Source organism: Schistocerca nitens, chromosome 2 (genome assembly GCF_023898315.1).
Source record: "Schistocerca nitens isolate TAMUIC-IGC-003100 chromosome 2, iqSchNite1.1, whole genome shotgun sequence".
Lineage (NCBI taxonomy): Eukaryota > Metazoa > Arthropoda > Insecta > Orthoptera > Acrididae > Schistocerca > Schistocerca nitens.
In genome coordinates this window covers 394,260,264-394,287,932 of record NC_064615.1, presented here as the reverse complement: position 1 = coordinate 394,287,932, position 27,669 = coordinate 394,260,264, and the positions used below count along the sequence as shown (strand labels likewise).

General features: G+C 37.2%; 1 protein-coding gene across 1 annotated transcript in view; it reads left to right on the top strand.

The window, feature by feature from the left end:
* Nucleotides 1–27,669, top strand: part of LOC126236239 (ATP-binding cassette sub-family C member 4-like) — a 293,140-nt gene that overhangs the window by 208,237 nt on the left and 57,234 nt on the right. The window contains exons 13-16 of the mRNA XM_049945381.1: nt 6,040–6,254; nt 11,234–11,550; nt 17,099–17,178; nt 22,167–22,317. Of these exons, the coding sequence (XP_049801338.1) occupies nt 6,040–6,254; nt 11,234–11,550; nt 17,099–17,178; nt 22,167–22,317 (763 nt within the window). The remainder of the gene's footprint in view (nt 1–6,039; nt 6,255–11,233; nt 11,551–17,098; nt 17,179–22,166; nt 22,318–27,669) is intronic.

The following is a 27,669-nucleotide window of genomic DNA, read 5'->3' as shown; positions in this document are numbered from 1 at the left end:
CAATAAAGCAAGGGGTGGGGGGTGGGAGGGGATAGGGGAAGAAGATGTCTAAACACAGAATGCTCAAAATTCCTGCAAGTGTACGTTGATGTGAACTGAAAGTCACTTATTATACCTCTTCTGAAATTCTTGAGTTCAAAGATACTCTCTCTGCATGTAATTGCTGATTTTGAGGGGAAAGTATGAGAAAATTGCCTCACACTGTGTACTTCCATTTATTAATAGCATGAGGGATATTTCTACATGCAGACACAAATTATTCATTGCACAGGAACATACTGTATGGATAATATCTAGTGTCCATCCTCATACCTCATGTTTGCATCTGCTTAAGGAATTACGCACACTGACAACAGCCTCATGGTATCTACATCTACATCTACATCCATACTCCGCAAGCCACCTGACGATGTGTGGCGGAGGGTACCTTGAGTACCTCTATTGGTCCTCCCTTCTATTCCAGTCTCATATTGTTCGTGGAAAAAAGATTGTCGGTATGCCTCTGTGTGGGCTCTAATCTCTCTTATTTTATCCTCTTGGTCTCTTCGCGAGATATACATAGGAGGGAGCAATATACTGCTTGACTCTTCGGTGAAGGTATGTTCTCGAAACTTCAACAAAAGCCTGTACCGAGCTACTGAGCATCTCTCCTGCAGAGTCTTCCACTAGAGTTTATCTATCAACTCTGTAACGCTTTCGCGATTACTAAATGACCCCGTAACGAAGCGCGCTGCTCTCTATTGGATCTTCTCTATCTCTTCTATCAACCCTATCTAGTACGGATCCCACTCTGCTGAGCAGTATTCAAGCAGCGGGCGAACAGGCATACTGTAACCTACTTCCTTTGTTTTCGGATTGGATTTCCTTAGGATTCTTCCAATGAATCTCAGTCTGGCATCTGCTTTACCGACGATCAACTTTATATGATCATTCCATTTTAAATCACTCCTAATGCGTACTCCCAGATAATTTATGGAATTAACGGCTTCCAGTTGCTGACCTGCTATATTGTAGCTAAATGATAATGGATGTTTCTTTCTATGTATTTGCAGCATATTACACTTGTATACATTGAGATTCAATTGCCATTCCCTGCACCATGCGTCAATTCGCTGCAGATCCTCTTGCATTTCAGTACAATTTTCCATTGTTACAACCTCTCGATATACCACAGCATCATCCGCAAAAAGCCTCAGTGAACTTCCGATGTCATCCACAAGGTCATTTATGTATATTGTGAATAGCAATGGTCCTGAGACACTCCCCTGCAGCACACCTGAAATCACTCTTACTTTGGAAGACTTCTCTCCATTGAGAATGCCATGTTGCGTTCTGTTATCTAGGAACTCTTCAATCCAATCACACAATTGATCTGATAGTCCATATGCTCTTACTTTGTTCATTAAACGACTGTGGGGAACAGTATCGAATGCCTTGCGGAAGTCAAGAAACACGGCATCTACCTGGGAACCCGTGTCTATGGCCCTCTGAGTCTCGTGGACGAATAGCGCGAGCTGGGTTTCACACGATCGTCTTTTTCGAAACCCATGCTGATTCTTACACAGTAGATTTCTAGTCTCCGGAAAAGTCATTATACTCAAACATAATACGTGTTCCAAAATTCTACAACTGATAGACATTAGAGATATAGGTCTATAGTTCTGCACATCTGTTCGACGTCCCTTCTTGAAAACGGGGATGACCTGTGCTCTTTTCCAATCCTTTGGAACGCTACGCTCTTCTAGAGACCTACGGTACACCGCTGCAAGAAGGGGGGCAAGTTTCTTCACGTACTCTGTGTAAAATCGAACTGGTATCCCATCAGGTCCAGCGGCCTTTCCTCTTTTGAGCGATTTTAAGTGTTTCTCTATCCCTCTGTCGTCTATTTCGATATCTACCATTTTGTCATCTGTGCGACAATCTAGAGAAGGAACTACAGTTCAGTCTTCCTCTGTGAAACAGCTTTGGAAAAAGACATTTAGTATTTCGGCCTTTAGTCTGTCATCCTTTGTTTCAGTACCATTTTGGTAACAGAGTGTCTGGACATTTTGTTTTGATCCACCTACCACTTTGACATAAGACCAAAATTTCTTAGGGCTTTCTGCCAAGTCAGTACATAGAACTTTACTTTCGAATTCATTGAACGCCTCTCGCATAGCCCTCCTCATACTACATTTCGCTTCGCGTAATTTTTGTTTGTCTGCAAGGCTTTGGCTATGTTTATGTTTGCTGTGAAGTTCCCTTTGCTTCCGTAGCAGTTTTCTAACTCGGTTGTTGTACCACGGTGGCTCTTTTCCATCTCTTACGATCTTGCTTGGCACATACTCATCTAACGCATATTGTACGATGGTTTTGAACTTTGTCTCTGGTGATGTTTGTTGTAAGGACTGCTCACAATTGTGGATTAATAATAGCATTCATAAATCTAACACAAGGAATAAAATTAGCCCCCACTATCCACAACTTATTGTTTCTCTTGCACAGACAGGAGCAAAGTATGCAACCAATAAAATATTTGACAACCACCATTGTGAGGTAAAGGTTGTGGCAAATTATGCATCTTAGAAACAAATCAGAGTTGTTTCTATTTGACAGCTACTGCTCTTTCGATGTATTTATGAACAGAATAAATGTCTTATGTGGTTGGCTTACATTATTAAATTTTATAGTTAATTTAAATTAAAGTATAAATTCAATAAAAATGTAGTCATACTGTCACATAGGAAATGTATTTTGATCTATGAATTTCAGACAGTGTGTTCATAACCATTTTCAGAAACATTATACATCAAGCAATATGCCATGAAAACATGAAGATAAAAACGTATATTATTTGTAAACCTACTGACACATTGCACAACTTACCAAATCATCATAAATATGATTGATGAAACATGCAAATAACTAACTGTGTATGCAGAATCGAACAACGGAAAATTCAGGATGGAATGCAACAATACAGTGGAACTTCAATTTTACATTCTGCAGTTTTACATTTTTTGCAATGCTGCACCACAAATTCTTAGCCCCTGTGAAAAACCAATAGGAACAATGCTGAAAATTCCACAATTTTACATTTCTTCCTGGTAATGTTTACCTTGATTCTAAGTTCTTACTCATCACCTCACTTCAAATCATACTGTTTTCTTCCTATTGACGTTTGATGTGTCTGAACAAGTTACAAGTGGCTCAAAAGACAAATGGTTTGCACCACAGGCAGTAGCGTAATTAAGAGAATAGTTTAGTCCATTTTGGAGAGAGGGAATGTGAGAGAGGAAATGCTGGCGTGAGCCACAATCGGTGTTGCCAACACAACTTGCAACATTTAGCTTCACCATGCAATTATGGTGCAACTACTGCTAGGTTGCAGCAATAATGGAGAAACAGTTGGCACAAAGTGTCCCAGACCAAGCCGATGCATGACGAAGGGGCACAGCCACCACCTTTTCTTGTACCACTTATAACTTAGTCTCATCTTTTTGTACGTATTTCCGATGTGCTATATTCAGCAACAATATCAGTTGCTAACATTTTAAATTCAAACACTGAGTCTCAAAGAATATGCTTGGTCATAATTGGGGAAATGTAGCCCATTTCTGGCTTGTGAATTCTTATTGGTCGGCAACTTGTTAAGTCACCAAATAGCCAGTGCAGCCACCAGACCACGCTAACACACTTAAAATGAGCTCCCTACTCGATGTGTGGAGAGTGGGAGTTGCCCTTCAGTGATGAGAGTGCAGGTATGGGTGAAAGCACTTTTTGAAGTGGTGAAAATATACTTTTTGTGCAGATGATGTGATATGACAGAGACATCACATGGAAACAGAACAACAGTTTTGTGATAGTACACTTTTAAGACTTCCATGTTCAAATCTGACATGATACAGTTGCAACAACTACATACCCATGTATATACGTTGCACCTCACACCCCACACACTGTAGATTGTAAAAATTGGCGGCAATGATACAGGACATGAAGCAAACTGTTGCACCTAAGCTTTCTTTCAAATTTGCATTTGACACAGTGTACAGAAATTCACTGAGCCGACTTCCAATAAGCTTGTGACGTCATATGTGGAAGTAAACTCATTTTCCATGTCTCTGTTTCTCTCATCAAGCCTAAAATAGCACTTTAACGGTGGTGAGCATATAACAGTAATGGTGGCAAAGTACGTCATTAAGCAGATGTTCACATTTATGCTTATGGTTTAACCACTTAGCACTGTGATGTTTGTGATTTAATGCAACATGTGCATCAATTTTTACTTTTTTCTGGGTGAGCACAGAGGATGATTTCTCAGAAATGTGTGTTTTGAAAGTATAATTTGTAGTCATAGCATGTCAGAAAACAGCTCAGTTACCTTGTATCTGATTTCAATTTTTTGATGAGTTTTTATGTGATGTTACACATCTGACTAGATTTTAATAATGTGAAAGGCAACAAGACAAGTTAACTTTAAGTCTGATGCTTCTCATAATGATGACCTTTGATTCATAGTGTATTATTTTTGCTCAGTCTTCCTGAGATCCTTTTACAAAGTTTATTTCAGGATCCATATTTCTTTTATGGTAGCTATACCTGCTTGTGGCTCATAGCTTTAGCAACTTTCTTCTCAAACAGCGTCCTAAATATGGAAAATTTTTCTTTGTAGTTATTCTTCTGGCATTCCCAAAGCTGGGTTTATAGGCAGTGGCACCCTGGGTCAGATACTTCCCAGTGCTCCCCTCTCCTCCCTTACCTATAGTTTATTTTTTTACTTTTGCTGTTTTTATTTTTCTCGATTTTCACACTGCCCTGGAAAATTAAATTTTCATGTTGCAAAAAAATGTAGTCAGTAGTGGAATCACTTAAAGGAAACAAGTCATTAATTGCACACTTTTACCTCAATTGGTGTCTTCCTTGTTTTATTCAGTAGTTATTTGATAGATTATGTTGTGACTTGGCAAGACAGCCAAGCCACTAGGAGATAGCCAAAAGGCACGCGTTTAAGCTCACGCAGGCTGGCGTGAGGTCTGGAACAGTTAAAGGAGTTGAGTCTAGTAAAAAAAGTATGTAGCTTCTGGAATACTTAACTTTAATCCATAATTGGTAAACATCTGTCTCACGGTACATGCGTCACAAGATAAATAGCAAATGATAATGGCGCCTTGCTAGGTCGTAGCAAATGACGTAGCTAAAGGCTATGCTAACTATCGTCTCGGCAAATGAGAGCGTAATTTGTCAGTGAACCATTGCTAGCAAAGTCGGCTGTACAACTGGGGCGAGTGCTAGGAAGTCTCACTAGACCTGCCGTGTAGCGGCGCTCGGTCTGCAATCACTGACAGTGGCGACACGCGGGTCCGACGTATACTAACGGACCACGGCCGATTTAAAAGCTACCACCTAGCAAGTGTGGTGTCTGGCGGTGACACCACAGATTACTTTTTAAAAATAATATTAGCTAACATGCACAACAGTGACAAATGACAACAAAAGCAGTTTTTACATAAACCAATAGCCCTCCAACTGTTCTCAGTGATGAACCAAATGCCACTCTAGTGACAGTGCTGCTGGTTGGCCTTTCATATTTTCAAATAAAATCGAATTTTTTTAACGTGTGATGAAGTCTACTGAAACTACAAGTGCCAATCAAGGTCCCTTGGCATTCCCATTTTTCTCTACATCCTAGCCTGAGTCTACCCGGCCTGTGCATAAACTTGGCCCTCAGTACTGCCAAGATCAGCTGTTGATATTTCCTTGTGGCTTCAGGTTTTTCTCTCTTACTTGGTCTATTAACATACCTAGGTACTTCTTATACTCATTGTCATCTGTAGGCTCCATGATAATCACTTTGCTCACTGCAGTCCTATCTCTTACAACTGTTGCCTTTTCTCTATTTTTTCACCTTTCCCTCTACTTGTACCTCATTCTTTGTGTTTACCATTCTTTTGTCTATTAATAAATGCAGTCAAATAAGTATCCATGATTGGTTGGTATCTCTGCATCCATTATATTGAAAGTGATATGTTATAGATAATATATTTCTCTTTATTAAAGAGTGTCTCTTCATACCATGGACCAGCTATTGGTGAGGAAGAGGATGAAGAGGTGCCTGATATGATAGAGGCCACAACCAAAGGAGTTGTGAAAACATCACCATACGTTGGCTACTTCAGATCAGGAACCAACTACTTTGTCATACTTTTGATGCTCATCTTGTTTGCATTGGCTCAGATACTGGCTAGTGGATCTGACTACTATGTGTCATATTGGTAAGTTTATGTATACCACCAAGTTTATGCTACCTTAAAGAAGGAGATTTTAATTATGTGTAATGAAAATTAGAAATTAAGTTTCATTTTTCATTATTTGTAATTACTGAATTAGTTGTTGGTATTCTTAGTGGATAATGATTTATTGTTGCAAGTTATATACTGATATCATTGACACACACCAAGTAGCATGCAACATCTCCTTTCCTCGTGATGATGTGGCTGTGCATTACAGTATGGACTACAATGAGTCAGTGAAAGCATTTGGGAGCAGTTCTGATCCATGGTTCATGGAGATTGGTTAGAGCTGACTCCAAGGCATGCAAATCTTGCTCAGGGCCAAGCCTAATGTACTTGATGGCACTGATGCCAGATGACATGTGCTGCCACAAATTGTGTTCATGGGTGTGGAATATTCCTGAATCCATTCTGATCCATTCTGACACAACTTCGGTTCGATGGGGTGGTGTAGTGTCATCACAAGTCACCTGCAGGATGTTGTAAGAGAATACATGGAAGCAAATTACTAGACGGCAAATTCCTGGCTAAGAGACTATGGCAGATATGTCATCTGCCTCATTGCATCCTTTTGATTAAATACTACAGGAGAATATCTCTGCCACATACCTTAATGGTGTCCTGTTGATAAGCAGCCTCATGTGCTTGTGATATTGTCACATCCTGCAGTAACATATAACTGTGTGTTCTGTGACCAGTCAGTTCAAGTAAATTATGTAAAACCCACAAGATTGGCAATGCTTTACAGAAGCTCAAAGTTTACTGCAAATGTCAATGCAAAATATTTTTAATAGTTTCCTCAATTAAACTCTGTCTTGAAATCTGGCAGAAAATCCAAAGAGATTCTGGTGGTATTTAATGTATAACAGTGACAAGATACAATCAGAACCTTCACTGCATAATGTGAATGATAATTTTATCAATGACAGTGTCACTAAAGCACAGTTACTAAACATGGCTTTTCAAAATTCCTTCACCAATGAAGATGCAATAAATGTTCCTGAATTCAATTCAAGAACAGCTGGCAATATCAGTAAACACCCTCAGTGTAACACATATGCATGGACATACTGTTATCTTTTAAATATGTTATTGTGATGTTGCAACTTCAGACTGATGTATATTGATGAAGTAGCTCCAGTTTTAGCAATCATATAAAACAGCTTGCTTGATGAAATATCTGCAACAGAGACTGGAAAGTTGTGTGGCCAGCCATATCACAATAAATCATTTTGCAATTTATTCTGATTTTCTTATGACTTTAGTAAACAATAGATGATTGCATCATCTGCAATCAATCTAAGAAGGCTCCTCGGATTGTCTCCTATGACATTTGTATAGATTAGGAGCAGGAGCAACAGAGACTCTGTAACAGTTCCTTGGGGAATGCCAGATATTGCTTCAGCCTCACTCAGTGATTTCCCATCATTTACTATGAACTGTGACCTTTCTGACAGGAAATCATGAATGAAGTCATGCAACTAAGATGGTGCTCCATAGGAACACAATCTGATTAGAAGCCACAAATGTGAAATGATCTCAAACACATTTTGTAAATCTAGAAATATGGAATCTAGAAATGTGGAACTTCAAGTATTCTGCTTATAGCACTAGTACTTTATGTGAATAAAAAACCAGTTGTGTTTCACAAGAATGGTATTTTCTGAATCTGTGCTATATTGCAGCAAATCATTTTCTTTGAGGCATGTCATAATGTCCGAACACAGTATATGTTCCAAAATACTACTGCAAACCAGTGTCAGTGATTGGGTGTATAATTTAGCAGATTACTTTCAATTGCATACTTGTGTATCGGTACTGTATGTGCAAATTTCCGGTCATTAGGCTTATACGTTTTGTAGAGGATCAGTGAAGTTTGATTCTAGGAGCATAATGGAGATGGGTGTGGAGCAGAAAGCAGGTGGAGGTTGAGGCCAGGAGGATGTTTTGGAAGGATATCTCTCATCTACAAGGTCTATGAGAACAGTAATGAGACAGACAACACTGTGAATGAACTAGCAACATCGTGGTCTTCTACATGTGTAGACCAGTGTGTTCATCCCTTCTAGATGCTCAGTCCAAGTTACAGCTCCGTACAGCCATTACATGATTTTGGAGAGTGACATCAGTGCAGTCTTTGTTACGTGTTACGAAAATGGAACAGCAGAATTTAGAGCAACATTATGCCATCAAATTTTGTGTAAAACTTGGGAAATCCATGAGTGTGACATTTGAAGAGTTGAAACAGGCCTGTGGGAAACATTCCTTATCAAGAGCACAAGTTTCTGCTGGCACAAATTATTTTTGGGAACCTGAGAATACATTGAAGATGAACCTTGCTCAGGGAGACATACAACTACAAAAACCCGTAAAAATGTCAAACATGTGCATGCTCTTGTGAGGCTGTTCCTTCAGGACAAACTGTCAACCAAGTGTTTTACAAAGATGTCGTTGAAAGGCCCAGGAAAAGGGTGAATTGAGTGAGACTGGACATTGCAGGCAAATGAATGCTGCATCATAAGTGTCTCATGTCACACGGCCACTTCCATCTTGGAATTTTTTACCTCAAAAGGCATTTCTGGTCTACAGATAAACAATCAGTCTGAAGCATGTACAAGGTGTGTGAGGAAAGTAATGACTTTTCTCACACACCTTGCATATACTTCAGGAAAGCTTGGGGGGGGGGGGGGTTTCAAATGGCATGGGTTGTGAAGAAGTCCCTAAAATTAAGGATGATGTGCTCAGTAGTGTGCCCCACCCCTGGGTGGTCATTTCTGTTCTTGGTCACAGTTTGGCCGATGGCCATTTATTTGGATGCACAGCTTGTTGGTGATAATGTCCACATAAAATGATATAAAGAAATTACAGTAGTGCTGGTGTATGCTATGGCTGCTTTCGGAGGTGATCATGCCTCCAGTGGGATAGTGTAAGCCTGTCACAGAACTGTGTAAGATGTGCTTGGTGACTTCATCAGACAGTTCTTGCACCTGGACATTCCTCTTGGATTTGACTCCTGTTGGGGTTGGTGGGAGGGTTATGCATGTGTGATGATATAGCATGGGAATCTGCCTGTGGACTAGGTTTAGGGTATAGTGCCTGTTTGTGAAGGTCATAGTAAGACCTCTGGCATACAGGGCAAGGGAATCCTTGTCAGTGCAGAAGTACTGTCCTTCAGTGACCAGATATATGGGACTGATTTTTTTGTATGGAGAAGATGACAGCTGTCAAAGTAAGTCCACATGTGTCACATGGATGGGAAGACACTGCATAATAAATAAATAATTTTCCTATATTTAATCTCTCCTAAGACAAAGAGTCCTTGCAGGTAATTCAAGATCTACCAAATACCATGTTATTCTTCATTTGAATAAAATAATGTCATAATAGTACAAATAAGCCACTGTAAACAGTCCTTATTGTCATTCTGACATATACACGTTTTCATGTAGCAGCTGGAAATCTCAGTTTTTCAGGATATTTTACTTATCTTCATCTTTTTCTTGGTGTTCTGTTTGGGGAAAGTCTTCAGTTCTTTCTGGTTTATATACCATTTTTCCTACAAATTAGGGTTTCACAATATGTCCTTTTTTGGTCTGCTCTTTCTTATTTTTCATTTATTACCTCTTTTTCTTTTCGAATATTTTGTTTCTTTAGTTTACCTTCACTTTATCTACATTGCTGTAAACATAAAAAAGGTAATGTTCTAATCTTCAATATTCTAGACAGATAGACAGAGCAGTCAACTGAAAAGTTACTCTTCTCAGGCTACTATGTTGATATATAAGTTCTGCTGTCATTTTCATCTTATTAACGATCTGGAATTTTTTTCAATTAAAACAAACATCTTCTACCTTTTGAATTATTTAAAAGATAGCTTTCGCACAAAAAAAAAAAAAAAAAAAAAAAAAAACAGTTCACATTACAACAGCATTCAACAGTAAGAAACAAATACAATCTGTTGAACACTGGCTGACAGAAATATGATGCCAAGAAAATATGAGAACAACTTGGATATTTTAGTGCACTTGCATAACCAGAGATATACACTGAGCTACTGGCAGAGAAGTCCAAATCTGATCTGAGTCAGTGACTGACATCTGGTGCATCTTCTATAATATTTATAACCTATGTATGTGCACCAGAAAAATTGTGGAAATCTCCATTGTCGTATTAATTATTATAATGACATCCAGTTTTTCTATTAGTGAAAATTTAGACTAAATCATATCTTTTCACTTGTAGAAAAATCTAAGAACAAAAATGGTTTCAAGAGATATGTTAAATAATCACAAATTAATGATCAAAGCTTCCAAAATATTACATATGTTAAACATAGTTTATATTTTGGATGTAAGTGATTTTACATCGAATAAAAATGTTTTTTTGGAGTGAGTTACAAAAACTGTTTAGACAATGAATAATAAATGTTAGCTGGGAGCAGCCAAAGTAAAATTTAATGGTTTATGTGACATATGCTATGTTTTGAACAAATTGAATTATGGAAAGCTACCCTGTTGTCTAAAAACATTTGTCTTGGAAATTACATTCCCACACATATTTATCTGTTTGAAAGCGAAGCTGAGAGAATAACCAGTTTTCTGGAATATCATGCTTATGAGCTGTAACTTTCAAAAATGTTCTCGTTAATGACAAATAAATAAGCAAAATATTATTGCTGAAAGTACTCCAGTGTATTTATTGTGTATTTCAAAGTGAAAATGGCACCAAAAAATTCAAACATAACAGCAATAACAAGATGTTCATTTTTATCTAATTGGCCTAATATTGGTATATTATAAGCTGCAAAAATTACTTTTTTAACATATCATTTTATCATTAAGCTTCAAAACTGCTTCTCTCATATTGTGTCTGGCATATAATTTAATGTAAATTATAAAATGTAATTTATTCCTTTAATTTGAAGGAATTTTCTAATTATAGGAATTCAATCTTGTTGGCAGGACTACTCAGGAAGAAAAAAGGAAACTACATATGTTGCCAGATAATAAAGAATTTTATAATGTGAGTGAAGCTTCTCAGGATGAAATAATTATTCACAGTAATGGAACAGCCCAAGCAGGAAATCATGATGAACTGCTGACCACAGAAAATTACATCTCCCTGTATGTTGGGATTATTGTTGCTTTGCTTTTGACAGCATTCACACGTTCACTTGCCTTCTACAAAATCTGTGTCACTTGTTCGAAAAACCTTCACAACAAGATGTTCACTAATCTTATGAAGGCCCCAATGAGATTCTTCCATACAAATCCATCAGGTACGTAAAAATAAAAAACATGTAGTAACAACAACAATAATAATAATAATAATAATAAATATATTGTATTGACTACTAAATAATACTGTTCCTGTCTGCTATTTTCATTATACATTGACTGGCTCTTTTAAGGGAAAAATACATGCTGTCTGACACAAAAGTGGTTAGTGACAGGTAAAATGGCTGCCAGGGTGCTTTAATATTGTTAGTGTTTAGTGTTGTTCCCAGGCCTGATAGGGCACATAAGGGTCATGAAGAGTGTCAGATATTGAGTGTTCTCTGTGAAGAATGTGGAAATGCTGTTGTATTTGTGTGAGACAACTCTGTCAACACCTGGTAATATTTGAGTGGCCTCATTGTGGGTCTCCATGTGACCAGCTCGTTGAATTGTGCAATATCCAGATTTGTGGGTGCATTTTCAGACGTGACAGTGCCCCAATGTTAGACTGTGTGGGAGTGTAAGGGCATGTACACTTGTCCTGAATGTTGGGGTTGACCATCTCTGATCATCATAAGGGAGTATTACCATATTGTCCACCAAGCACACTGTAACCCCTTCACATCTGTACCTGCTAAGCAAAGGAGTTGCTGCAACATTCTGTATCATCCTGCACTTCTGATCGGAGATTGGCAGCAGCCAGATAGGGAAATACTATACCACCACAGTTGCATTTGGTGTGGTGTCATGACTGGAAAGTATGGACTGCTGATGAATGGTAACACATTGTGCTCAGTGATGAATCGCAGTTCTCCTCTACTCCATATGACAGTTTCAGTGAGTATGGTGATGACTTGGAGAGAGGTGCCCTTCTTCCATTGTTTTGGGGAGGCTCAGCAGTGTTACTTCTGATGACAGGCTGTTAGGAACCATTGGGCATGGCTTCAGGTCACAGCTTGTAGTGAGTGAGGGAACCCTGATACCACAACAGTATGTCATGGACCCATTGCCTCCTCATGTGTTACCTCTCTTATGATAGTATTGTGGTGCCATTGCTCAACAGGACAAACCTTGTCCACACAAGGCACATATCTCCTTGAAGCCTCTGTGTGATGTTGAGGTTTCTCCCATAGCCAGCAAGGTCCCCAGATCTGTCCCGTTAGAGCATCTGGGGGACTAGTTCGGACATTCCTAGGTCCCAGTGCCAGTATCCAGGATATTAAGGACCAGTTAAAAGTGTTGTGTGCCAGCTTGGCTCAGTAAATAATACAAAAGCTTTATGATACCATCCCAACTGAAACAGTGCATGCATCTAGGCCAGTGGGGATACCTCATATTGGTAAGTGGGTCATCCAGACAAGTTCTTCGTAAATTTTACTGAAATAACATCGCGTACCCTCAATCAATGAACATCTATATGGATACTCTGCAAATCACACTTAAGTACCTGGCAGGGGGTTTACTGAACCACCTTCACAATAATTCTCTCTTTTTCCAATCTCAAAGAGTGCGTGGAAAAATGAACACCTATACCTTTCTGTTTGAGCTCTGATTTCCCTTATTTTATTATGATGATAATTCCTCCCTGTGTAGATTAGCATCAACAATATATTTTCACATTTGGAGGAGAAAGTTGGTGATAGAAATTCTGTGAGAAGATTCCACTGCAACAAAAAAATGCCTTTGTTTTAATGATGACCACCTCAAATCCTGTATCATGTCAGTGACACTCTTTGCCTATTTCATGATAATACAAAATGTGCTGCTCTTCTTTGAACTTCCTCAATGTACTCCAATAATCTTACTTGGTACAGATCTCAGACTGTGCAGCAGAACTCCAAAAGAGGACAGATAAGCCTAGTGTAGGCAATCTCTTTAGTAGACCTTCTACATTTTCTAAGTGATCTGCCAATAAAAGAAAGTCTTTGGTTTGCCTTTCCCACAGCATCTTTTGTGTGTTCTTTCCAATTTAAGTTGTTTGTAATTGCATTCCCTAGGTATTTACTCGAATTTACAACCTTTAGTTTTGACTGATTTATCCTGTAACCAAAATTTAACAGATTCCTATTAGCACTCCTGTGGATGAGCTCACACTCTTCACTATTCAGGGTCAACTGCCAATTTTCGCACCATACAGATATTTTTTTAAAATGATTTTGCAATTTGTTTTGATCTTCTGATGAGTTTACTAGATGATAAATGACAGCATCATCTGTGAACAACCTAAGACAGCTGCTCATATTGTCTCCTAAATCATTTATATAGATAAGGAACAGCAGGGGGCCTATAATGCTGCTGTGGGGAATGCCAGAAATCATACCTGTTTTACTTGAAGACTTTCCATCAGTTACTATGAACTGTGACCTCCTTGACAGGTAATCATGAATCCAGTCACATAACTCAGACAATATTCCATATGCATGCAATTTCACTACAAGCTGCTTGTGTGTTACAGTGTCAAAAGCCTTCTGGGAATCTGGAATCAATTTGAAATCCCATGTGAAAAGCACTCAGCACTTTGTGTGAGTGAAGAGTTAGGTGTGTTTCACAAGAACAATGTTTTCTAAATCTGCATTGACTGTGTGTCAATAGACCATTCTGTTTAAGGTAATTCATAATGTTCAAATACAATATATTTTCCAAAGTTCACTCCATATCGACATTAAGTTTCATTTCATTTCCTCTTCCAGTTCTGGGTGCTTTGCTTTTTCTTTGTCTGGCAGTGCATATTGTGTTGTTGTTTTGGTAACACATTAATACTGCCAATGACCGTATGAATATCTAGGGAACCCATCAGCTTTCCTTCCATAATACTACAGTAATTCCCCAATTTGGTTGAACACATGAAAAGAAGCAACAGGAACATACATTCTGTTCATTATTGTAAAAATGTTGTGCCATTTCTCCTGTATTGTAATTTTCAGATCCATTTATCCCATAAAGGGGTTACACATAGTGTAGTAGTGTTACAATAAATATTGTCATAAACATTAGTAGTATAATTCTTAAAGATGTCCTAAGAAATCACAGTAATGTTGATTCGAGTGTGCAGGTCAGTAGCACACTGTCAGGTATCGATTCTTTTGATTCTTTGAGGGGCGAGATCAACATACAGTCAACAGTAAAGTGACTGAGCAGCTTCATGTGAAAACCAGATAATAAAATTTATCCAGCGCAGATTCTATTAAGGTGACACTTCCAAAATGAAGAATGTCTCCAGGATTTATCTAACTGGGACACCAAAGCCCTCTCTTCTATTCCAGTGCAGGCGTTGCATACAACTGGAATTTGCTGGTTCCATGTAGAGGACTGGAGACCTTTGGTGTGCCCTCCAGTGATGCAGTAGTCCCATGGTTATTGACCTGAAATAGAGGCATGAGGATATCAGATCCTGTGAATGGATGAGACAGCGCTGCTGATAGCCACAGCTGTGATGGTGTACATTGATGACAACTAATGCAAACAGAGGAGTACTGGCCATGGGAATGTCAGTGGCTGTGGCATGGGTGAAGGCTGTCATCAAAGCAGCATGATAATTGGATGTGACAGTGGCAGAGATGTTGTGGCAATCAAGGACAAACGTCCAGGCATTGTGGAACAGTACTAACCTGGTGATGTTGCTGTAAATCCTCAGTGGCACAAGATGGAATGAATTCTCCTACTCTGAAAAACTTTGATTGCTCATCACAAAGTTGACCAACATTCAAATACCATTGATTTCAGTTGAATATGTTTTCACTTTTATTTGTATTAAAGCACACTTCAGCAATGATCATTTCACAAACAATCCTTTTTATATTATTAACTGTTGGACAGTCAGAATATGATATTAATGATATTCTTATCAGTCCAATTTCCTTCAGATGAATACTAAGACATCAAGTTTGTTATCAGCCTTAATAAGGTCCTCAGAATGACAATGTGTCCTATACAGTTTCTTGTATTGGTAAAGTAAAGTTTTATAGTGTGAAAGGCTGGGACACCTTGATGGGCATGATCAGCTGCCTGAATGGAAAGTTGTTTTCCATACTTTATGCCCAAAGGCAATTTTCCTTCACAAAGTGTAATGTGTTGTGTGTTGTTTAAGTGTAGATGACTGTAATTCATGTGTGTGTTGTGTGGTGTCATGTATGCGATGGATGATAATGGGGGAAGGGAGATGGTGAAACCCAGTGCCGGCACATACACTATTACTCTCGATACATAGACTACTCAGTTTGATGGATGGATCACCATCAGTGTCTCATGCCCTCACTTCATGAGAAACTGGGAAGCAGTTTGGAATTTAATCCAGGACGTTGGCACCGAGACTGGTGATTAGGGGCTAGATGCCACCATCCATCCTGTCCCCTCTCCTGTGGAGGCAAAGGAGGAACTGCCTACACTGCTTGGTGTACACGGAAGGGCGCCCATCCAAGTACTGGCCATGCTTGATGATGTCCATCTTCAGTGAGCTGATGAGAACTAGTATATCTACCACAGCATGGCCATTGACATTCTTATGTTGAAGTCAGATGAAAGCTGAATGGAACTGCTTTTTACATTTTGTTCTTTTCTTATCATCACTCCTTCTCACTGAAATGTGACTCAAATTATATCTAGGCACTATTCTTTTTGCAAATAATGATGTTGTAAGGATTCCCAATCATGTTATTTTATCACATAGATGTCACTGACTTGATTACTGTACACAAAACGGTTACTGCTTGGTAATTACTTGAAGAGACATAAGAGATGCTACCTGGATGATAGCTTGCCACCAACTTTTATACTGAGATATTAATGCAGATTCCATCACAGAGATGTTATCTGGCTGATAGCTACGCATGGACTTGCAGAAGTTTAAAAAAACATTCTTCACTGATGTTGGCAGACTGTGACACAAAGTGGTACGAGCAGAATTGCTGAATGATGGATTCATTGACTGAGTGGTGTATAAACACAGGAACATGAATAATTGATGAAAACCATAACAATATTTTACATAACAACAATGTAAGGATCAAATTTAGAAGTGGGTGTCATGCTATTGAGTCACACAATAATTTTCATTAACTGTATGTTAGATAATTGCAAAGTTGCCTCCAAGATTCTGGGGTGTACCACCCACCGGAAGCTATCATCAAAGGTTTATGGTACTTTGGTGAAGCACTTTTCTGCCATCGTCAGGTTGTACTGATGGAATGAGGGGTCTTTGGTGCGCTCCTGGTACGTATACCTATGGGTCCAGAGTTCTGGCCTCGCAGGCTCTGTGCCGTGCTCAGTGATGAGGGGACATGCAGCTACAGTGGCTGTAACACAGCAGGAAGAATACTTTAAACACCTAAGTACCTTCATTGTAAGATTATCATGTTTTCACTTAATTACTGTTGTTTTACACTTCACTAACAGATTCATATGCAAGAACCTCACACGCTGTCCCTCTGATTGTCCATGTTGAACCTGAGATTATTTTTAAGTGGCTTATTACTTGCAGACAACAGCCTCCTCGCAAATACTAGTTGTTGATGAGTGTGTTGGTCTAGATTTCTCATAATGTCTTTTAAAATTCTTTACTACATCCTTTAGATTTATTTTTCAGTTTGATGACAAACTCGATAATTGTTTCAGGACGTATACTAAACCGATTCTCAAAAGATATGGGTGCTGTAGATGAGATTCTTCCCAAGTCATTATTGGAAGCTATTCAGGTCAGTATTTTATGAATAATATTCATGTGTAGTGGCATGATTAATTAAATATAATAAACACAGCATCAGTAAATAGCACTAAAATTAGGAATGTAAGATTGTTAAAAAACAAACATCATTAAAAAAAAGTTTTGGTATAAGAATCTGGAAGTTGTGATTACTTTTCAGTCTGTCTTCAGTACAATTTATTTATTTATTTATTTTTTCAGTCTATCAAGACCAACTTTTGTAAACTGTTCAGAAACTTAATTAATTTAATATCATTACAGAATGTTGACTTACAAATTACAGTTTGTGACAAGAACAAAAAAATAGTGGGCTTCCTCTGGTTATCTATATACATAGAAACCATGAGCTATTGGATTCCCACTGGAGAAAACAGAAGGGGCACTAATTTCACCAACTTATAATCAATTAATAGATCTGGTTCTCCAGTACATAAATTGAAGCTTCTGAGTAGTGCTCAACCTGCAATTATCTACAGTGCTATTGAAGGATACAGCAAAGAAATGGATTAGATGGTCATTTGGCAAAAGGCAGTGGATGGACAGTGACACTCTGTGTTGTAATATTCTTTACATGCCATGCAGAGAACCTGGGATGTTGAAGTTTATATAGATTCATGGATTCTTTTTGAAAAGTGCTTTATCTGAGAATATTATAGTAATAGCTAAGTACCTTGCATTGTCCAAGTATGTATTTATTCCAGTCTTGTATTAGTCCATCTTCTCCTCCCGCCCCCCTCATTGTCCATCTCCTCCTTCCCCTCTCTCTCTCTGCCCATCTCCTTGTCTTCCCTTTCTCTGTCCATTTTCTCCTTTCCCTCTCTTTCTGTCCATCTCCCCTTCTCCCCCCCCCCCTTTCTCTCTCAATCACCATGTTATCACCCCCACCTCAATAGGAAATTGGTGGTTATTAACCCCACAGTATCTGTTTCTAGATAGCAAATAGTATGTGTACCAAGATTGGGTGAAATCGATCCAAGGGTTTACAAGGAGCTTTTTACACCTATGGCTTCACTTGCATATGCACATGTCACATATATTTAACATATTCCACACATATTTAACCTATATCGAATTTTGCCCTGTAATTTTGTTTTTATGTAGCTCAATGTTTATGACATCCTATTTCATGAGCAATGTGTCATACAACAATGTAATTTTGGAAGCACATTTTTCTGTGAAACATGTTGCGTATAGAGTTAATAGTAAAGAAGTAATAAATTAAAATGTCATAGCTGACGCAGAAGTTTTATTTCATGAACATGAAAATGTAGTAGGCACTAAATGTTTTTCCTTTCACCATTTTGTGAGGTTGTCACTGAGAAAAAGTTAGAAAATATTTGTAAAATTTGTTGCAAGTCACTACGTGTTCTCATTCTCAAATACTGATGAACGAACTCTGTGTGTTTGCACATCATTAGGTACATTTCTTTTTTACACTACCTCACCTCCATTCCTTTGAGAGGAAAGTGGTTCTTACCTCTACAGTGCTTCTTTCCAGACAGTAAGTTGACTGAAATTTACCCAGTGGTTGAGGATGAAATATTGAACACATATACATACATCCTATTTATAATATGTATGGTTTTTTAATTATTTATATAAAAGAAATAAATATTTATTACAATTAGGTATGTTAAAATGAATGTAGGATGTGTGGCAGTTTTTTGAAACAACAAAGGGCCAAAACAAGCTATACACAGGTAGTACCGATGTCCTCAGCAATTTGGTCCCCTAGAAATTCACACACACACACACACACACACACACACACACACAGAATTGCAGAATGTACAGCTGCACCATTTACCCACTAGGGATTCATGAAGGATTTGACACTAGTGATGTTCAGTGCTGTGTTATGAATATTGTTTTAGAGTTGTTGCTGAAAATATCCATTTACATTAATGCACAACCAACATCTGTGTGCCAATGATTGTTTAACACACTTAAAACAGCCAAGAGTTTCATGAATAATTCCTGCCGCTTCAGACAAATGGGCAACCACTTCTTCTCTCAGTGTATTAGACAGTCATTAGCATGCGATGCTAGTTGTGCATTAATATGAGCAGACAACATTTATATCAATGTATCTAAAATGATATATCTAAAAACAAAGATGATGTGACTTACCAAATGAAAGTGCTGGCAGGTCGACAGACACACAAACAAACACAAACATACACACAGAATTCAAGCTTTCGCAACAAACTGTTGCCTCATCAGGAAAGAGGGAAGGAGAGGGAAAGACAAAAGGATGTGGGTTTTAAGGGAGAGGGTAAGGAGTCATTCCAATCCCGGGAGTGGAAAGACTTACCTTAGGGGGAAAAAAGGACGGGTATACACTCGCACACACACACATATCCATCCACACATATACAGACACAAGCAGACATATTTAAAGACCAACAACCATATCTAAAATGATATGCATTACACGGCACTTTGAACAGTGTCTCTGAACATCACTAGCATCAAATACTTCATGGACCTGTGGTGAGGGAATGGTGTACCTGTAACATTTTGATCGACAGTACTTTTTATTGTAAGTTCCACTATTGTAATTTCGACCTTATGTCATTTTCAGCTGGTTACAGGTGTTGAAAACACAGAAGAAGTCAATATTAATAATATGAATGAAACTCATGTGATCCTGTGGTGCATATGTCAGCATTTGTCAGCAATACATACTGATGGTGTATGTGATAAATACTGACATGTGCCACAGAGGCTCAGATCCTTTTAATTCATTTTATTAATTTTGACTTCTGCTGTGTTTTCAGCACCTGGAACCACTTGAAAATTATATAAGGGCAGGGTTGCAACAGTGGAAATTACAATGAGTAGTATGGTCAATGGTGAATATCATGTTGTTTAAAAATTCTAAGAGACTAAGAGCTCACAACAGATACAATTGCGTAATTTAAAATTAGGTTTTGCTGAAATTATTGTGCTTGGGTTGAATATATACTACCTGGAATTTTGTGCTACTATCAGTAATAAAATGCTTCATTAAGATAGAAGAGAGGATTAATTGCATATTTTGTACCTGAAGATTTGAATGAAATACAGTAGAATCAAAGTCTCCATGGACCAGACATGTTGGGACATGTGCCAAAGCTAACTTAATTTCTGCTGCTCATAAAATAGTTACTGTAATAATATCACTCACTTGTAAAAGTGTTAAGAGTCACATTTGTTTTTAGTAATGAAGAATTAGCTGACAATGAACTTACTTTTTGAGAATGCATGCATAAAGATCAGTAGAACTCATTCATAACTGTTCTAGTACTACTGTTCTGGAACCAAAAACCACCGTTTCATTTTTAAAACAAATAAAATAAAAATAAAAATTCCAACTTTGATATCTGCATATGGTTTTTTGCTATTTTATGAGGCCTTCCTGATGCTTTCTTGAAGTGATAATAGATTATCAATATCTTTAGCATACAACCAGTATTAGAAAAGAAATACATGACTCACCCAATGTGTAGTCTCTGATGAAGTGATGCTACAACAAGACCAAGGGGCAGTTTGGAATTCTCTCATACCCTATTCCGCCAAAGCAATTTTGAGGCTCTGGTTGAAATGGTGCAAAACCTTTACACCTGGGAAAATGGCTCTGTGTCCAACACTAGACTGTTTGAATGGTATTTAGGAGTGGAATTACACACTTTCAGTGTACTTGCTTATGGATTAAGGATTAAGTGATGGAAGAGTGTGACAAAATAACTTAATTGTAAGGATAATATATGTTTTGTACTTGGTCAGATAGATGCTTGGTAGGTATACAGGGCCTGAATGAAGCCAGAAACAACTTTCATTATGTGGTGATAAAAATAGAGCTTGAGTGGCAGTACTGTTATTCAGAAGAATAATTGCTGTCTTACTGTGTATTGTTAATCATGCTAGCAAAGGCAGACACTGCAGTGTAGTGCACTCATCAAATAGGCTACTTTGAGATAATGAATGAGGAGATAACTGTCATCTCAACTGTGAGTGACTCTTCCACCATTCCTTAACTGGGGACACTTCAGATGCAGAGTGAATCTTCCACCATTCATTAATTGGGGACACACTTATTCATCATAATTTTTTGTCATTAATGAGACAGAAAGAAGGGAAAGTACAAAATATTCCCATGGATGGGCTCATGGGGAATCACCCATGAATGAATGAAAAAATTTGCTAGTATTTTGCCAAGATGTACATGTCAGAATGGAATGAAATGACATGACACATAGATCCAGAAATTTATCTAAGCATTCTTTTCTTTATTGTAGAAGGAGTATGTAAGCGTCTCTATATATTTAGCAAAGTGGTTATTTGAATAGTGAGAAAAGGGTTTTGCTCTGTCCATGTGTACCCAAATGCCTCTGTTGTAACTCATTTTCTCTCTCTCTCTGGGTTTTTTTTTTTTTTTTTTTGTAACAGTAAGGCTGTGAACTTAGGCTTTGGTATGTTTGGTTGTGTAACGTTTGTTTTCGGTTCAAATCCAGGGAGTGTATTTACAATTCATTTTTATCGCAGAATTCTGTATTAGTTCAGTATGAAGCAAAGTGATGACAACACAAGAAACCTTTAACCACACATTCAGCATTTTACAACATTTCAAATCATTTGCACTAATACAATCTTTAGTATATCTGTAAATACACTTAACAAAAGTAATTTCAGTAAAAATAAATCTCTAAATTGCTATAAAATCTAACATTATTCTAAATCCATTACATTAAAAACTGTTTAATGCAAGTCTCAAGTAAACAGTAATATCCATTTCTGTTAAATGTGTGGCACTAGTTACTTAGAGCCTCAGCCAACAGACAAATCTGAATTTTATCTGTTAGGAACTGAACAAAACTGTTTCAAGAATGTCACTCAACAATTTTTTCTGCTATTTTATTGAAGTTTATTATGCCTATGAGTCTACAACCTATGTATCTCCTCTGGCTCCTACTTACTTATTTTTTTTTACTGTTTCAGGCATTGATGCTTGTGGTTGGAACATTGTTTGTATCTGTCTCTGTTAACTGGGTGTATCTTATACCCATAATAATTATGGGATGCATATTTTGGTGTGTAAGGAAAGTTTACCTCAAATCTTCCAAGAATTTGAAAAGACTGGAAGGAATGAGTAAGTTTAAAACAAAATTGTAAAATATGTATCAAACTAGTTTAGATCTACAGAAAAAGTTTTCATCGAGTTCCTGGAAAATGCTGCCATGTCACAGAGCAGCATTTTTCAGTACTTACATGAGAACTGTACCATAGGGAAAATATCATCTGTATAATGCTGCTTGCAAAATATGAATCAGTTTTTAAAATATATTATAATGAATTCCATAACACATTTATCAAATTCCAAATATAATCATAAAGTGAAAAAGGAAAGTAAAGTAAAATGTTTATCTATACAATTCAGGTGGAAGTAATTTAAATAAATCTGAGTTACTTGCACACAAAGTGCTGCACAGTACGGACTAACAGTAAGCTGCTAATCACACTGAAAGACTTTAATTTGGCATTATTATCTACAGTATACAGGTAGGGTACTTCTCTCAAGTGACTGGGATTTTCCCCCCTAAGACTCAAAAAGGTTATTATTTTGGTATTCCCTTTATCAATCTAGCAATCAAATAACTATAACACAGCAAGGAAGTTACAACCATGGACTTTCTGACTACTTCACTCTCTTTGGACCCATAAAAAGTAACAAAATTTAATTAAAATGCTGTTAATTAATCCAGTTTTATGGAATCACTGTGTGTGTGTGTGTGTGTGTGTGTGTGTGTGTGTGTGTGTGTGTGTGTGTGTGTGTGTGTCTGAGATTGTAAGTCTTAAGCTGTACGCTGTTAAAAGTATGAAGTAGAGAGTGTGAGAGGAGGAACTTATTTTCTTTTCGAAATTTATTTATTTCACAATCTGCAGTTTTCACAATTTAACACACTTCTTAACAAAAACTGATAACTTCCAACAGTCTTGTGCAAAAATGCAACACACACTCCAAGCGACCAAGAACAGAAATATATATGTTTCAGTACGCAGATATATTCACACAATTAATATAATCAATGTCCATGACCAAAAAATTATAATTCGATTAATATTTTATGAAAGTGAAAAGAAATACATGATTCTGTTGATTTTATATTTTTGAAAAATTATGGTAAATGGATAAGCATGATTATAATAGTAAATCTAAATATTATTGACTTCAAAATTGAGCAAAGCTGCAAAGTGCTTTAGAAATACAAAAATATTTATGTTTCTTATAAAATAGTTAATTTTATATTAGCTTTATTCTTCAATAATGGACATTTATCTCAAAATTTTAGAAAATATACAATTTGCACTCTTGGTTCTTTGGATCATGTTCTAAATTATAGTGTTCTGGATTCTCTGATAATGGATTAATGGGGGTGGGCAGGGAAAGAGGTGTACTGACCAGTTCAGTTACCGTACAACTTCTGGAGCTATTTTTTAATACTTAAAGAAGATGACTGTAATACTGTGGTTCAATACAAGCAACAGTTGAACAAGTCTATTGCAAACATATGAACATATATTGAAAGGGAACAGCATCTCTGTCTGTACACAAGAGATGAAATAGCTAATAATGGAGTGGTCAATGCTAATGAGTTGAGTCAATTTGTCGTACTAACTTCAACTTTGATTCCCTGTGATATGTAATAAGATGGGACAAACACCGTGATCTTTTTGATCTTTTTGTGACCATAATGTGGATTCCTAAATGGCCTGAAGTAATGTGGATCCCTAAATGGCCTGAAGTAATGTGGATCCCTATATGGCCTGCCATAACATCAAAGTTCCTCCTAGAACAGAAAGTAAGAGACAGGCATGATATCATCACATATTTCTTTCATGGAAAGGTTAGATATTTGTTGCTATTGTTCTCTGTTTTAAAATATGTCTTTTCTGTTATTAATGCTGCATGTATCAACAATGATCTTCTTGTACATGAATTCATAATGAATCATGTGATATATGGCCATAATATATCCTGTATCAGTAACATCCTTAAATGATGGACAGAAAGTGCACTGGAATTGTAAAGACATTTTGTCTAATGGGGATGGCTGTACTTCCTGCTGAAAGCGAAGCAGAGATGATGTTGGGCCCACAGTGCAAATCAATATGATGATCGCTGGCAATAGTGCTGTTCACATTAACAACCAACACATCATACCACTTCAGTCCTGCTTTTATTAAGGTTGTTAATGTGGTCATCAATATTGTACACCATAACTCATTCAAAGCCATGAAATATGTTCACAAATATGTAGACAAAGTTAATAATCCAACAGTATTTAATGTGATAAAAGGATAACTCTTAGATTGGGAGGAGCATAGATATTCTGTATCAATCATGCCATTATTGAGCAGCAATGAATCAAGCATATCTTTGCGTTTCCTGTAGGTGACAGTTATACATCTCACAATTTATATTTAGGATGATCAGCATGTGTATTTTAATGAAAACAACATTAAAAACTACAAAAAAATTGACCACATTCTTTCAACTGTGCTATGAATGCTAGTTAGCTGAAACACTGCTGTACCAAGGCAGTCCTCATTATTACATCTGGGTCACCAGAAGGCAGAAGTTTAAGCATAATATTCTCTGAGGTCTTGTTGATGATCACTCACACAAAACTACTCTTATGCGAGGAGTGTGTGGTCCTGCATCATTCTAACACTTGAAAACTGTTGACTGTCACATGTGCAGAACCTGCAGAGAGGCCCACAAGGCTCTGCAGCTAATCAAAATTGATGAACAGTGGAAGCCCCTGTGCAAGAGGCCATTATTACCATTCTACTTCTCACTCACAGAGCTAATCATACATTGTCCTTCTCCTCAAGTGTGTCATGGCATAAAATTTGAGATCCACAAAAAATGACTTGCAACATAACTGCAAAATCATGTTTGAGAAGAGCCACTGAACTTCCATCCAGATAACACGTTGTTTTGGTGGGGTTACACAGTGACATGATGGAGAAAAAGACATTTTTAATTAAATTTTTTGCTTGCTCACCTAATAAAAGAAGATCCCATTTTCTTGGTTTTGCTAATCTAGTTGTATGTACTCATGAAATGGTCTTAAAGGGCTTCCATATCGCATGATGAACTGTTTCCAACCACTAACTTTCTAGTAAAAGCCTAGTAAACTGCCTTTGGTACAACAGACACAGCATCACACTCTCACAGTGGCTGATTTCCACTTGAGGAGTCAGTGTTTCTTGTGCAGCCAATTTGCATGGCTTGCTCTTGCTTATCAAATGCAAATATTACATGTCTTTTCCAGTAAAAAGCATGTAAATTTTGTATACAAGTCTGTATTGTAAATAGTTTTTGATTGATTTATTTGATTTTAAAACTAATAAATAGATAAATACCTCAAGAACAATAGACAATTACCTCATTGTGGTGTTTCATAGGTAATAATACAAAATATTTTTCAAACTATACAAAGGATTTAAGAAAAATAGGAATTAACTCTGAACTTGTGCATGACAGTTAATAAGAGATTAATGTGATGGAAACTAAGCAATATGAGAAGTGCCACAAATTTTGAATAATGATGATGGAAACGTTATACATTTTTACTTGTACACAGCTATGATCAGAGAGATAAATGACCTGGAAAATCAGGTACTGTGAATAAGCAATTTCATTTGGGACTCTTCCAATCCACCAACCTGAAATACTGGTGTGCAAAAATTGGAGATTTGTTTGTCTTTGAGTAATGGCTAGTCTGTCTCTGATTTTGAGACTAAACAAGCATATTCTTTCACAAGACTTCAATGATTAATATTACTCAAGAGACAGAATATTACCTTACATTACATCATAGTACTGGTGGATTTCAGAGACTCCAACCAGGTTGTTGTTGCCATTTTGAAACATAGCAAATATGTCATATTAATAATCATGTATTTGACATAAACTGCTTTTTGTGAGCAGTGTTTTGATTTCAAATCCAGTCACTTCTGTGGCAGCTGCTACATTGGATGCCATTGGGGTATGAGTAAACCAATTCAATGACAATCACAATTTATGTTTAGGCCACATTATCAAAGGATGCCAGTGATTTTACAAAAAATTAATTGTAACAAAATGCTTCAATTCATTGGGAGGAAGAGAAGCTATTTCTAGAGCCAAGAAGGCAGCCACTGTGAGTCAGATAGACAAATAGTTGGTCCATTGGCAGCACTCTGTTTTTATAGGAGCAATGTGAATTCTGTGACCATGTTGAGGAAACAACAGAACAGCCAGGACAGTGAAGGTATTCATGTCACTATTCACCTATGAGTGTGGCAGTGCTGAAAATTTCACACATTGACAGAGCACCATCATGTGAATTGTTAGCCCTGCATGATTACTGCATTTATGGCTTGTATATGTTTATTGAAAGTTTGCAGTGATGACATGGCTGAAATTTTGGAATGATGTACAATTTCAAAGTGATAGTAATCCTACATGTGAGCCACACATATTAGCCAGGGCATAATTAGGCTGGGGCAGCTGGGGTGCCTGAAATAAGTGGTGGTCTGGTGTTCAGAAGGAAAAAAGCAAGGGAATAATTGGAAAATTAAAACAAAAAGTGAACAACTGAAAAGTTCAAAAAGTGAAAAGTTAGAAAATGTGACATGGATTGTTGTATGTCCACATCGCATCAATGACAAACAGGTGTGTTTTGGAAGGAATTCTTTGAATTTGAACTACATGGTTTTCAGTTCTTTTGAATTGTGTCAACAGCTCAAATACGGCTAACAGGTATATGATGAGCAATTAATTTCTGCCATATTTTGTAAGCAATCCTCTATCAAGACTCAACTGCACTTTCAAAATTTTGTGTTATTGAACTGAAGGCTGCCATCTGCTTCATTTTAGAGAACTGAATCATCCACAAAGAAGTCCAAGGTTACTACTAATACTGTCTACCAGGGCATTGACGTACAGTGTGAACATTAAGGGTGATAATGCATTTCCCGAGGGCAGTTTTGAAGTTACCTAATGCATCTGTTGATGACTTTTCATCCAAGATGACAATCTGTGTCCTGCCTCCCAATAAATTCTCAATCTAGTCATAAATTTTGTTGATACACCGTATTATTGTGATTTCATTTAGAGTGTTCAAGGGATGCAGATTGCAGTAGTTATGCAGAAATGAACAGACTTGCATAGAATATACAAGTGTGAAGCATTGCACCAAGCAAGTCTTTTTCCTGACACTACTAAAACTGCATGCAGTGTTTGATATGTGTAATGATTTAATAGTAATAGTAGTAGTAGTAGTAGTAGTAATAATAGTCATAGTCATAGTAGTGCAGTTGAATAACTGTTTCAAGTATTGACATGCCAGAGAAAATACAATTAAGATTATATTTTGTTTTACTAAAATATTAAAAAAAATTAACTAAACTTTTTTCTAATAATTTTTTTATTATTTAATTTGCTTTTTCA